Consider the following 14,343-nt stretch of genomic DNA (forward strand, 5'->3'; position numbering starts at 1 on the left):
GAAAACAGAAAAATCAGCAAGCAACACCCTGAAGCTACGAGCTCCTTGACTCACACCAGCAGTTGCACAAGGGCCTGTGACACCTGGCCTGAAGCTGATGGGCGCCGGCACGGCACCCCGAAGCCAAGAGGACACCAAGAAGGCGAGGGCAGCCCGGGGTAGTGCACGGGGTAACCTGCAACAGCCTACCTGAGCCCATCCTGCGTGACGGTCACAGCACCGTGCCATGTCCCTGCTGAAGGAGGGACAGAAGGCAGAGGCACACAGTGTGCTGAGGCATCCTTTGGACCAGCACTGATGCCTGGATTGCTGCAGGGACCCCAAATTTGGCTGCAGTGCTGCTCGGCTGATGACCCAGGACACTTGTTGATCACGGGCAATGGAAGCTGGTCCGGGATGCTCTCACCTGGAGGGGCTGGAGGTGGCTGTAAGCCGAGCGAGCAAGCCCCTGGCAGTAGGGCTACAGAAACCAGCCACGTTGCTGAAGTGCCACCACTAGTGCATGCGGTGAATCAGCAATGGGGGGACAGGAAACTTGATGGCACAGAGGCAGGGATGGCAAGAGGACGGTGGTTTTCACCCCGACGAGCAATAATCCCTGTAACAGCCAACTCCAAGAACATTCTGGGGACAAGGGACACGTCCTGCTCTCCCCAGCCTTGCAGCCCCCATTGAAAATGCACTGAATATCCTAGACAGCACTGGAAAGGCATCCTGGAATGGCCCACAGCCCTGCAGGCTCCAGCACTGGGGCCCTGCAGCACTGAACAGCCCTGCTCTGCCCTGCTGCCTACCTGCACACCCTGCGGACAGCCGGCAGCTCCCCCTCGTGCCAGCAGAGGCGACGCACCGCAGGCAGGGACAGCAGCCTGAGCGTTGTGTGAGTGCAGAGCCAGAGCTGGAGAGGAAGCCCCATGAGGAAAACTAGAAACTGGCAAAGCCAGCCAGCCCCCTGGGTGCCAATGTATAGGGAAACAGCTAGAACTTGCAAGGAACTGTGACCACAAAAGCCGGGTGGCCATCTGTAACCTGCCTCCTGCCTGTCCCTGGGTCTCTGGCTACGTCTCACGGGCTCGAGCATCACCTCTCCAAATCCACACGGATTCCCAGCCACCCACAAGGGCTCTACTCCATTCTTGCTTCAAGAACAGTGATTTCAGAAGAGGAGACTGCTTGTTGGGGGACAGTTGCTCTTGTAGCCAGCTCCTGGCAGGCTGCTTTGCTGAGGAAGAGGACAGGACAAAGCCTGGAGGAGCACCAGTGACCCAAAACGAGCAGCAAGGCAAGCCGCTGAGCTCCTGGGGAAGGCAGGGGTGCTTTGTGTTTATCTGAATGTGGAACACAGCACCCCAAGCTGCCTGCTGCATGTGTGCTCCCCTAAACACACAGCCACCACCGCTGGGGTTATGGGGTGTGACGGGTCCCCTCCTGTCAGCTCGGCGGTTTGCATTGCTGTGGCTCTCTTGTGATGCACGGGAAGGGGAAGCCAGCAGCTCTGCTCCTGGACCTACACTCTGGAAAAGCACCTACATATAAATCCTCCCCAGAATCCCGGGCTCTGCTGGAAGGAGATGCAGACCCAGGAGAGCCCCAGCAGGGCAAGATGGGCTCTACCTGGCTCCTGCTGGACCCTGACCCAGTGACCAGCGTGCCACCAGGGACACAGCGAGGGCAGGGCGCGGGGTCACAGCCGCAGAGTGGCTCGCATGCTTGCCGTGTATTTTTAACGCCGCTTTGACTCACGGGCTCCAAAAAGCACACGGATTCTCCAAATGCTTTTTAGCTCTTTCCCCGAACACCCTCGGGGCCCAGAATAGCCCCAACTACCCCCCTCTGCCATCAGGTTCCTGTTGCAGCCTCCTGGTGAGAGCGAGATCTCCATTCCCAGCCCGGGAGAGGGAAGCAGCAGCCGGCCAGAGGAGGGGCACGGAGCGGGGTTTGGTTACAGGCAGGGAGAGGCACACAGAGCCTGCTGGAAGCGCTCCTTGGCCCCAGGGTTGCCTGGGCTCCCAGCAAGCCTCCTCTCCACCCACCTCTCCTTTCTGCTCCAAAAAAGGATCACTCCCTGTTACATAATGGGATGAGCACCCCGCTCAGATGCGGGCTTGCAGACGCGGCCTCCCTTTTACTTAACAATACCTTTTTCGGTCATACTGCCGTCCTTCTCGCTGCCCAGCTGACAGTCAGGGGAGACGGATAGTGCCTGGCTTCGGCTACTTCTGCTACAGAGAGGAGAAAGAGGAGTGTAGAGGGATGCTCCCTGCAAACAGAGTGGGATAGGGAGCTCTGGCTCACCAGCAAGGTAACGCCAGGCACTTCGTGACAGCACAGGGGTCCTGTGGGCACAACACACCTTGGAGATCAAGTTCCCAAAGGAGAGGGGACTGGCTCTCTGAAGCTTGACCTCTCTGTTGGTGTTTCTTTGATTTCTCTGCTCTCCCATGAGGCACACGTGGTGCACAGCAGTAGCAATGCCCATGGAGGAGGCTGCAGGAACAGCACGTTTCCCAGTGACCAAGCAGAGAAGCCTCCAGCAGCAGCCCACTCCTGACACCCAAAACACTGCTAGGTCGGTTTTTCAACACCCACCATGTAACCCAGCTGCTGATAGAACAGAGGAGGGCTTCCTATCAGGGAGGGATGACTCCACTTGTGCTTTGTAATTAGCCACAGTTAGGGACAGGCTGTGTGACGCCTGCCACCTCGTGTTCGTCCACCTCTTCTCAGAGGCAGGAGCAATGATGCCTCAAACAGCACATGCTCCCAAACAGCTTCGGTATCTCTCCACCTGCACAGGATACCCCGACACAGCGCCTGCCTGAGAACCTGAACGAAGGCTGTGCTAGGTCTGGCCTAGCAGTGAGTACGTTGCCAATGCTTAAATGGAACAGAAATGCCACCTTGTGCCCTCGGACAGGCAGCTGGCATCAGGTCTGAGCCAGAGAGCTCCTGATCTGCTCAGGGCAGCAGGGACCACCTGGGTCAGCCACGAGCACCCATCTCAGCCCCCCTCCTGCTCAGGTATCACGAGAAGGGCCAGGGTGCCATGGCAAGCTGGCAGGGAGCCCTCCTGCTCCCACACCTCCTCCACTGCGGGGACACCTACATCCCTCATCTCAATCATCTGCCTAGGGCACTGAGCTCTGTGATCTACCAGATCACAGCTTCTGTAACAGGCAGATTTGGGCTGCCCCCAGTTCTGTGCCCACTACAGCGTCCTACCCTCTGCGTGGCTTCCAGCATCACTGAAAACCTCTCACCTTGCTTCAGGATAAGACAACCTCTACCCTGATACTCTTTCCATTTAGGGGACCAAAGCATAGCCCTCCGTGTCGGGGTGGCAGCTGCAGCAGCAGAAAGAGGAGTGGGGGGTATTCCCTGAAGCAACCCCCGAGTAACACCGTCCTGGCAGCAGGTCAGCTCTCCCTGCCAGCTCCTTTCCTTCCCCAGCCCCTTCGCACCAGACACGCCGACTCCCGACTGCTCCAGAACAAGCCCAGAGCCAGTGTCAACACACAGCTATCAGCACAGACACACACAGACCCAGGGACACGTAGTTAGCTCAAAAGGTTCTTTTTACACCCTGCGGGAGGTCCTGAGTGTGGCACCAAGGGCTCGCAGGACTTCCCATCTCCCTTCCAGCCAAAAGTTTGCTTGTAACAGCACTTTCAGGTTCCCCCAGAGCCACTGAAGCAGAACTGCTACAAACACATTCATCCTCGTGTTCCTCTGCTAGCACAACACGCAGAGCTCCTCCACCTTCCAGGGCCAGGCATGTGCTTTGTGTATGACAGCTTCTCTAGTGGAAAATACCAACGCCACGTGTCTGTGCTGCAGGCCCCCTGGGTGACGGGGACACTGCTTATTAGGAGGTGATGACGTGCACGCTCAAGCTCTCATACCTCCGTGCTTACACACAAGGATTGGGTTCCAGCTCACTCCCCAAAACACCAAACCCGTTTTGGAGAAGCGGGAACGACACCCACCTCCTCCCACGCAAGGAAACCGACTTGGAGTGACAGCCAGCAGCCCCTGACCTCAAAGTGCTTCGGCAACCTCTGCTGAGGGCAGCTCAAGTTACCACCCAGGTTACAACGTGCTGCCCTGCACATTCTGACGCCGGCTTTCAACATCTCCTATAGAAGATAGGGTGCAGGAGTGGGAAAAACACTGCTCTGAGGCTCCCCCTAGCCGAAGTTCTCCTGGGAAGGCTTATCTTTTACTCCAAAGGACCACATCCTCAGCTAGCGATAGTCACCGACTTACAAAAGAAAACAGAAATGCTCTCTATTTGTGTGTCTTGGCCCAATGCCTTACCACACAGAGGCACTGGCCTCAGAAAAGCTTGGCAAGTGCATACCAGCTGGAAAGGAAATCTTTCCCTAATACATCTGTGGGTCAATGCCCAAGGCACAAGCATTATTGGCCCACTGCAGACTGGAGAGGGACACATCAGGGAGAGCAAAGGCCCTGGGAGATTGCAGTCCAAGCTGTTACTTGACAGTTCTCTGTTCCCTGTGCCTGTTTGTTCTCCTTTTGCAGAAAGAAAAAGCTGAGGCCCCAGGCTGCGGTAGACCAGCAGAAGCCATTTCCTGCCTGGAGGGCTGAGGAGATGGGTACACTTGCTCCTTCAGTGAGGTAGGAAGCCTCTCACTCACACAGCTGGATCATTGCTTTCCATTGTGTTATGAGGCAAAAGACTGTCCACTGGGGTTATGATGCTGCTCACAGGGAAAGCAGCTTACATTGCAAACCTCCAGGATGCTCACTGCACGTACACCTTACACCTCCTCTACAAGCCCCTGATGTTTGATGCAACAGAAAGTATTTATCTGCATTCAGATAAAAACTCTGGTTTAGTCTCACTCGAGAGGCAGTGCTGCCACAGAGCTGTGAGGTTGGTCTCTGAGGCCGTACCTTTGAATGAGGGTCCCGAAGAGCAGGTGAAAGACCTTCTGGATGTCCTCCGTGCAGAGCCAGCTCCAGTGATCCATCAGGAGCAGGCGCAGCAAGTCCAGGGCCAGGTCAGCCAAAGCCGTCTCTGAGTCTACAAGGAGGAAGAGGAGGCTCAGATGAGGAAGCCAGCTCAGATCCTAAGCAAATATGGTAGAAAGCATCACCTGAAACCGACTCCTTTAGCCAAGAGCCTGAATGATGCTCTGCTTCCCAGCCTAACACTTCATGCCATGTGCTACAGCATAGCCAGCCTGGGGCTCCTGCCCTCCCAGCATCCTGCCCTGAGCACTCATTTCCTCTCCCATTCAAGCAGCACCATCCTTTCCTTCGAAGGGGCACACCAGAACTTGACTGCTCCAAGAGCAGCTTTGCTCAGTTCCTACTCAGTTCAGCTGAGGGATTATCAAGTCCCAGCCCATGCACAGGGATGGCAGCATGCCCAAAGCAGGTGAGATGAAAATACTGACTTCACATCGATGAGGAATATCTTTCCCAGTCTCCCTCACCAGTTCCCCCTCTTTCAAGGCAGTTTTCCAGACGCAAGGCTCCGGTCGGTGTCTGTGGGCTGCCATCGTGTGGCAGGTCCAGGTCTCAGCAGGAAGATGTAACAAACATCTGCACACACCAGATGCATCAGTCCTGACAATAACCCCTGCACATGCCGACATATCCTGGGTGATGCTGACCGGGGACAGCAAAACCTTTCTTATTCCCAGATGGATGTCAAAGCCTACGGCACACATTCAGCTTGCTAAAGCGACCTGCGTGCTGCTTGGCCCCAAAGTGTTGTAGCTGGGGTGCAGAACAAAGCTGTTAACACACCACAAACCTGCCTGACACAACCACTCCTAGGCCAGCACCCCAGCCTGCACTGCCACGACTGCTCTGTCAGCAGGGTGAGTTACTGCACAGCAGCAGCTCCTGCTCTGCTGGTCCCCAGCACCTCATTTTTCAGCCGCTCTCCCCCCGTGGAGGGGCAGCAGGCCTGCTGGAGATAACGGGGAGAGGGATTCTGAACCCTGGCTTGCCTCCTTCCCTCCCTGCTGCTCACCAGCTGGACTACTAACTCCACGCCGTTCATTTGGAGACGGCATCCGAGTGTGCTCAGCGCCTCTTCTCTGGGCCACGCACAAGTCAGTCCTTGCTTTGCCCTTTGAGCCTTGACTTCCCTGAGCTAAAAGCAGAGCAGGCTGTTTAGCATCACTGCAGGCCCACAGGAAAGGAGTCGGGATGAAGTTCTGTTTATTCCCATTAGATCCAAGCCTCCTTCCCCAGGGAGCTGCTGGCCAAGCCCTCCGAGAGGTCACCCAGCGAGCAGACAGGGATGCTGGGTGCCTTCAGCCAGTCCCTCCCCACATCCATTCCCCTCATCCTGCCCTGTCTCAGCTCTGAGGCATCACAGACCTGCAGGGATTTGACATCAATTACACAGAATTTCTTTGAGAGTTCAGCTAACTTGGCCTGCCTGTATCTCTTGTCCTCTGCACGGAGCACTGACCTCCGATTCCAGTCCTGCTGCCCAGCAGCCCCAAAACAACTGCAGGCATGTGGTTCAAAGATTACAGGCAAGGCTGGTAGCACAGGCTAGGTTTCAGAATACCAGACCCATCTTGTCACAAGCATGTGCTTTCACTCAGAGCTTGCCAAACCTGAACCACTGGAGTGAAGTTTTTGGAAAGTTCCAGCTGATACAGCTTGGCTATTCCAAGAAGAAGATTAGAGAACATATTTTTGCTCGTGCTCAGGATAATCTTGTAACTGCTCTGAGAGGACAGAGGGCCTCTGTGTTTCAGAGGAGAGATCTATAACCAGAAAGGGAACATTGTTCCTCGAACTGAGGTTACACATTTACTACTCCCACCAAATTCATCCAAACTTAACAACCTCAAATGTCCTTTTATAGTGTATGAACATATCAAGGCTAACTTTAGACTACCAAGAAACTGTTATTTGGCAATTTAACAGAGCCTGATTTTACAACATTAGCAATTTAGGTAGCATGTCCTTAAGAAATATCTCTGAAGTAACTGCAGCAAGTACACCAAGGTGAAGATCTACAGTGACAGAACCAAGCCAAGACCCAATTTGCTTCCAAGAGCAATAAGGATCTCCTAACAGGACTAGAAAAGACTCAGCTTGCCTTCTCTTTAATGAAGGTGCAACAGGCATGGGACCAGCTCCTTGTGCTCAAGACCCTGCGAGCTGAGCGTGCAGGCTCTCAGCAGGCAGCTGCTGCAGTACCAGGGGAGAGAGCCTGAAACAGAGCTGAACTCACCTGTGTCTGTGTCTGGATGTACTCCCGGTTCTGACGGGCCCAGCCTGTCTGCATCCTCCTGCGTGGGGCGTTCCTTAGCTTCTCTGTTTCCCTCACTCTCAGGAGCTTTGCTGGGGACTGCCTCCAGCAGCTTCTCCTGCTTCTGGATGAAGGACTCCATAGCAGCCAGCGATATGGTGCCAGAGGCCTACAAAAGCACCGGTGTGTTAGCACCACAGTCTCCACTGCTCAGACAGCCCCCCCACCACCTGATTTGCAACTTGCTCTATTCCAATGGCACAACAAGGGCTGCTCATTGCCCTTCTGCAAAGGCCTGGCGTGTGGGAACAAGGCTGCAGCAACCACAGCTTTGTGCCCGTGGATAATTCCAGGCCAGCATCCAAACATTTTAAATGATTAGGATCACGGAAGGATCACAAGAAGGATCTGAACTTACAGCGCTGCCCTCCCTCACGGAGTACACGATCCTGTCATGGGCTTCACTCACACTCAGCACTGGAGTGATTTTACTGGATGAAAACCTCAGCCTGGACCTGAAAAGGAAAAACACATCATGGTCAGGATTTTCTCCACGAGTGATGAGTTCCCAGTCTCAGCCAAAACTCCAAACCAGCTATGTTTGTCCAGTGTCAAGCCCAAGCTAAGAAGTCTGATTAGACCTAAAGTGGTTCAGAAAAGCATCTGCCCCCAAGGATAACTGAGAACTAGCTGTAGAACCAACCATGTAATGAAAGCTTTAGAGTGCTTTTAGCATTCTTAAACATTGGCATAACCAAGGCTTCCTGATATCTACCACACACACCTTCTTCCACAGCTATTTGAGATAGAAGCCCACATGCAGATAGGTGCGAGCACATCAGCATATCCAGGAAAGCGTCCAGAAAACTGAGTTGAGACACTCAGCAGGATTGTGAAACCCAACTGTAAACACATATACAGAAAGGAGGATGTGAAAGGGCATTTTGGACTTGGGACAAATTGTAAAAAAAGTCTTTATCATGAAGGAATGTCCCATTCAGCCAAGAGATTTCAAAAGTTGAACTGTTTTTTTTTTTTTTCTTTTTTTAAACTTTTTGTCCAAAGCAGCTTTCCCTAGCAAAACAACTCTTTCCTGGAAGAAAAAAAAAAAAAAAGTCATTCTCATGCAGAAACCTTCCCTTCTTCTGTAAGGGAACAATCAGTGGCAAGCCCAACAGGGCTCATCACTGCAAGCTCTTGGTAACAAACAAACTCTTGGTAAGCAGGAGAGGTGCAATGACCTTTAATGTTACTCCTAAATAAATATTCAAACTTCTGCTAGGAAAAGTGATGTGTCACTGCGTGAAGCACATGGGAAAGGTAGGAGTAAGCCTCCGGGTAGACAATACAGGTAAAACTAGCTGGAACACTGCATGTTTTCTTCATCACATTTTGAAATCTGCCCTGAAGTGCTGTGCATGGAGTAATTGTTCTCACCAGCAGCAAACCCATGTCTCACAAGCTGTAGCTGTATTTTGCAGTGACTCACCGCATGTGTAGGTCATGTAAATGCTTATGGGTAAAAAGCAATTCTTCAGGAGCATCAACATCTTTCCCAGCAAATGCCACCACCTCAGCGTTCCCTCAGGAAGAAACCACAGAGAAACCTCGAGCAGAAATTGCTGTGGAAACCTTCAGCGTTCCTGGAGAATCTTTTACCCAAACAGGAACTCAAACACCCTTGCTCAGCATGTGAAAGAGAAAGCAACTCAACTAAAATATGACAGCCACGGATTATCCAAAACAAGGGAAGCATCAAGTCAGTACTTCATGTTGGAACCAGCTTATTGATGAACTCCACATTCTACATGAAGCACAGGCGAAGATGAAGGAGCCCTTACTTGTTAGCCTTCTTCCCATCTGTCTGAGATTTCCCATCCACTTCAGACTCACTAAGATCCTCCGTGGGGCTCTGGGGCTCTGACCTGGGGAACGCTGTCTTCAAGGTATCCACAATGGCATTGACAACAATCTGCAAGAGCCAGGAGTTACATCAATAATTGGTAGGGTTTTCCGGAATAAGAATCAGGAGTTTTAAGATTTGCTGTATCCCTATTTTCCATAAGGAAAAAAAAAAAAAAAAAACACAAAAAAAACAAACAGCCCAAACTTTGAGATGGGCTCTGACCCTGTTTAGCTTAATGGCTTTCTGGGCAAGCTTGACCCAGTTACACAGAGTGCGTTGAGTTTTTTTTTTGCTACTACTGCAGCAGGAATGGATATAGACGATAAAGCCCAAGAGGCAAATGCAAAAGGAGAGTCTGAGTGCAATCAAAAGAAGTTCACGTAAGCAGTTTCCCACTTGTCTACCTTGTCTATCCTGGAGACAACAAAGGGCTTCTTGACGAATGCGATTCTGGCATCAGTGTTCAGGGCGAGGAACTCCTGCACCTCCTCACTGTTGGCAATCTCAGGGACTGCACACAGTTGCTGCAAGGAAAGATAACAGCTTTAGGTCTTCTTTGAGTCAACTTCCACTTGTGCTTTACACGAGCAGGCTAGGAAAACACCAAATGTGCTCCATTGTCTGTCAGTACAGAGCTGTCCTGATCCACTGCTTTCCAGCTCACAGAAAGCAACAGCTGCCAGCTCAAGGCCCTGCTACACGTAGAGGACAGTCCATTTGCCACCTCTGGCTGTCCGTCACAGACAGGGCAGTTGCCCCTCTGTGGCTCTGCTCAAGACAGCAGGGCAGGGAAAAAAAGTAGATATTCTCTGCCTGCACTTTCCCCAGTAATAGTAAAAATAAAAAAAAATGAGTCTAGAGGCTACTTGTGAAAATGAAACGAACAAAAAACATACTTAAAAGTTAAAAGACACCAGCAGCCAGTGCAAACTCCCAGCTCTCAGGTCTAACAGATCAGCAGTGACCTGATCTCTGCACCAAAGGAGGGGGAATGGTGAGAATCACCTCAGCAGCCATGGGAGGCAGTGGACACCAAGCAGGCACTGGGCAAGTAGCTCACCTTCAAGAAAGATTCTAGCAGACTTTTTCTGGCTTCCACTTTATCGCTGTCCATGTTGCCAAATGGAAGATCAGGGAACAGTTTCTTTGGGCCTTTGATATCTTCAAATAAAACAAATGCATTAGCAAGTGCCAGAAAACTAACAGCTGTATCAAAATCTCAATGCTCTCCCACTTAATACCACCACTACAAGCTGCCCTGCCCAAGACAATATGCGTCCCAGACCAGGCTGACTGAATCAGGCCTTAAATCCATACAGAACCTGCGTTCTGCTGGATGTTGTACCGTCCGTGCCTTTAATGTCAAAGAATCAAGGACATCAGTTTAGTGAAAAGACTTGAGGTTAATTCCAAAAGCCCCAAAATTCTCAACAAAGCAGTTTTCCAACCCAAACCCCAGATCCATCAATATCAAAGGATTAAGTAGGAACATGTTAAATCCAATGAGTTTTTGTTTTTAAACAGAAGTAATAAAAGTATGTCTGCTTCTTAAATAAAGCTCATATCCAACACTTGCTTGTATACAAACAAGATACTTGCAGATACCCATTTCAATATTGCTGCTCACTGCTAAGGAACAAAACTGCAAAAGCAAGCACTGTGATTTAAATGGGAACAAGGATGGTTTTTGTAACACTGGAATTTGCAAGTTGGAAAAAAAAAATCCTCCAATCAGCTCTGCACAGGCAATGGAGGATGCGACCATCATGAACCGCCCAGGCATGCCCTGACAGTGCTGGATAACCCCAGAGCAGAGAGGGAACACAGACAGGGGTGAGAGGAAAAAGGACTTTCCCAGAAAGCTGATGCAGGCACTGACTTTTCAGGAACTTGCGGAGCTCCGGTTTCTCTTCCAGTCTGGTCTGGAGGTTGAGGAACTCCCGGTAACGGCGGTTCACGGTGTGGTAGGCCATTTGCTGAAGGCTGCCTGTGCTGTCACCCTCCAGGGCTGTCTCGTACTGAGGAGGAAAGCAACAGTCATTAATCCTTACCACCCCCAAAACAATCCCGATATACTGTGCTCGTTGCTGGCCCCACAACCCCCAAACCCCATGGAGCTCCCGTCCAATAATTCCTCAAGATTGACCCTTCCCTGCATAGCACACAAATCCCTCATGATGAAGGGACTGTGTAAATTGGGATATAAGATGCCAGAAGTCCCACACAATGACTGGCCAAGGGTTGTATCCCCTTGTCCTGCATCCAAACAGCCACTGTCACCATGCCTGATCTTCCCCTGCTGCCAGACAAAAATCTTTAAGCTACAGAAAGCAGAAGCCCGTATCTCCAAACCCCAGTCCGTGCTGCCCAGCTGGGGCAGGATCTTAAAAAAGGGGGAGGTGCCCAGGGAGCATTTACCTTGACCGTGTACAGGGTGTAGGGGTGGAAGCCAGTCCCGCTGTGCTCCCGGGCAGTGATGGTCCCAGTTATCCGCAGGTTCTGGATGACGACCGGCCCATCGGGGCTGTTGAGGGGCTCAAAGCTGAAGGTGCTGATGGGAGCTGTTGGGGAGGATGAGATCAGGGGAAGAGTCTGCCCAGGGTCTGGGGGGCTTTGTGGTGGCACTTCTGATGCCGCCAGTTCTCTCCCCAAGCTGCAGGGCCTCTGTGAGGAGGATTTCCTGGGGACAGGTGGGCTCTCCTCCTCTTTCTCCACTGCTGGATCGATTTGGATGTCAGGGCAGGAGCTCAGAACAAACGCAGAAGGGGGAAGCAGGCCAGCATCTACGCAGGTGCCATTGCTTTCCTCCAAGTCCCCCACACCATCCTCTGAAGTATCCGGTCCCTCGAGCACAGCGGGGGTGTCAGGGAGGGTGTCATCGAGACACTCCTTGGCGGGCGATGGTGCCAGCAGGTCCACATCCTGGCCAGGATCAGGTGCAGGGGACTCCAGCTCCAAACCCTCGCAAGGGAACAGGGAGCCCAGGGCTTGTGGGCGGAGGAAAGGCACCTCTGTGCGACTCAACCTGCTTGCCGTGTCCTCTCCCTCCTCGCCAGCAGCCCCGGGCACCTCCATGGCCCTCGGGGAAGGGGGCAGCCCTGCAGGAGCTGCATCTGGCTGCACGGCAAAGGACAAGCAGTCAGGCACCGGGGGCGCAGGGGGCGCCTCCTCTTCCCGGGGCTTCTTGGAGAAAGCCGCGACGAGCAGCAGGTTGATCCAGTCGGGATCGGCCATCTTCCTGACAGCGGGCAGCAGCACGTTGCAGGCCACCAGCTCCACCACCACGAAGCGTCCCGTCCGCGTCTCCAGGTGGGGCTGGGGCACCAACGCCTGCAGCAGCACCTCCACAGCGGCCCGGGTGTAGCCCACCTCTGCCGACGGGCTGCGGAGGGCTGGATGCGTGCCCGCTATCCGGCTGTACTCCTGCCACAGCGTCCGGCCGCCCTCCGGGGCGTCCCGTAGGGCCTGGCAGGCCTGCAGGTAGCTCTGCAGGTGGTGGCTGCAGAGGAGGAGAAGGCGTCGAGCCAGGACATTGCGATCCACCCGCCCCATCCGCCGCCTCAGCTCGGCGGCCAGCCCGGCCATGGCTTTCTCCACCTCGTCCTCGAAGGCGCGCTCGGCGCTGACGGTGCGGTACCAGGAGGAGACGAAATCCCGCACCACCTTGCGGATGGTGCCGGCGATCTCCCGCTCCAGCTGCTCCTCGGCTTGCGGGCTGGCCGGCGAGGGTCGCAGGGTGCCGGCGAAGCGCTCCAGCCTCAGCCGCCAGCCCGGCCGGCTCAGGGCTCGGGGTCCCAGCCAGCCACCCACGGCCGCCAGCACCCCACAGAGCAACCCCAGCGCCCGCAGGTCCAGCAGCAGGCGCAGCGCCAGCAGCCAGCCCAGCACTGCTGCCAGCGCCAGTAGCTGCCGACGGCGCGGCCGCTGTGGGATGCTCACCCCACGGGATGGCATGGCGGGATGGCCACAATGGGCTATGAGGTGTCTGCTGTGCTGTGGGGCTGCTCAAGTACAACCCCAAGGGAGTGGGGTTCCAACCCACCGGGATCCTTATGGGGACACAACTCCAGGGAGAGGGGCTCCGGTCCTCTGGGATCCTTATGGGAATGTAATAGTCAAGGAGCAGGACTGCAATTCACCGGGATCCTTATGGGGATGCAGACTGCAGGGAGTGGGGCTCTAACCCCAAGGGTGCTTATGGGGACACAGCCCCCAAGGAGAGGAGCTCCAACCCTCTGGGATTGTTATGGGGACACAGCCCTCAGGGAGGGGGTCTCTACTCCCACCAGGAGTCCCTTTATGGGGACGCAGATCAGGGCTCCAAACCACCGGGATCCTTATGGGAACGTAACCCTCAAGCAGCGGGGCTCCATCCCACGGGGATCCTTATGGGGACAGAGCCCCAGGGATCAGGGCTCCAACCCCCCGGGCTCTTTATGGGGCCACACTCCCCGTGCTCAGGGCTCCAACCCGCCGCCCTCTCCCCGCCCCACGGCCCCTCGTTACGCACCGGGCCCCCCGCTCCCACACACGGGCTCCTCGGTTCGGGGCCAGGACGCGGGGCCGGGGCCGCCCCACAGCCGGCCCTACACCGCCGGGCCGCCGCCAGCGAGCAGCGGCAGCCCGCCCCCTGCTCCGTCACTTCCAGCGCTCCCGGTGGCGGCTTGCGGCCCCACAGCGCCCCATAGCGCCCACAGGGCCCTAATAGCGCCCACAGGGCTCACACAGTGTCCCACAGCACACACAGGGCCCCCATAGTCCCCACAGGGCTCACACAGTGCCCCAAAGTCCCCACAGAGCCCCCGTCCGCCTCGGTGTGGGCCAAAAGATGCCTGCGCTTGACCAAAAAGTTTGATGTTAGTCCATAAAACAGCCCGGTGGTGGTGCACGAAGGGGGGTCTGGCGCTGAGCAGCCTCACCTGGGCTGTGGCACTGTGACAGGGGGCACCCTAAATGCACCTAAACCCCTAAACCGTCTGGGTTAAGCACCAGAAAATGGCATAAAATCGTATCAAAGAGTGGCTCGGGATGGAAGGGACCTCAAAAATCAGCTCGTTCCCTTGCCAGAGGCAGGGACAGCACCCACCGGGTCAGGCTGGCCAAATCTTCCAGCCTGGCCTTGAGCACCTCCAGGGACGGGGCAGCCACAGCTTCTCTGGGCAACCTGTGCCAGGGCCGCACCGCCCTC

The 14,343-nt window shown here is 54.5% G+C and overlaps 1 protein-coding gene across 5 annotated transcripts in view; it reads right to left on the reverse strand.

Moving 5' to 3' along the window:
- Positions 1 to 13,803, reverse strand: part of SNX19 (sorting nexin 19) — a 37,551-nt gene extending 23,748 nt beyond the window's left edge. For 2 of the 5 annotated variants that reach the window (XR_014619112.1, XM_084301419.1), the window contains exons 1-8: positions 11,574 to 13,649; positions 11,035 to 11,173; positions 10,216 to 10,316; positions 9,560 to 9,679; positions 9,091 to 9,221; positions 7,668 to 7,764; positions 7,232 to 7,418; positions 4,918 to 5,047 (exon numbers count right to left, since the gene is read on the reverse strand). Coding sequence is in view for 3 of the 5 variants with exons in the window: in XM_084301419.1 (XP_084157545.1) it covers positions 4,918 to 5,047; positions 7,232 to 7,418; positions 7,668 to 7,764; positions 9,091 to 9,221; positions 9,560 to 9,679; positions 10,216 to 10,316; positions 11,035 to 11,173; positions 11,574 to 13,109 (2,441 nt within the window). In the remaining 2 variants the exon portion in view is untranslated. The other 3 variants (XM_084301418.1, XM_084301420.1, XR_014619113.1) reach the window with 3 other exon arrangements.
- Between the last annotated feature and the right edge of the window lie 540 nt (positions 13,804 to 14,343).

This window comes from Netta rufina, assembly GCF_964035555.1.
Source record: "Netta rufina genome assembly, chromosome: 25".
NCBI lineage: Eukaryota > Metazoa > Chordata > Aves > Anseriformes > Anatidae > Netta > Netta rufina.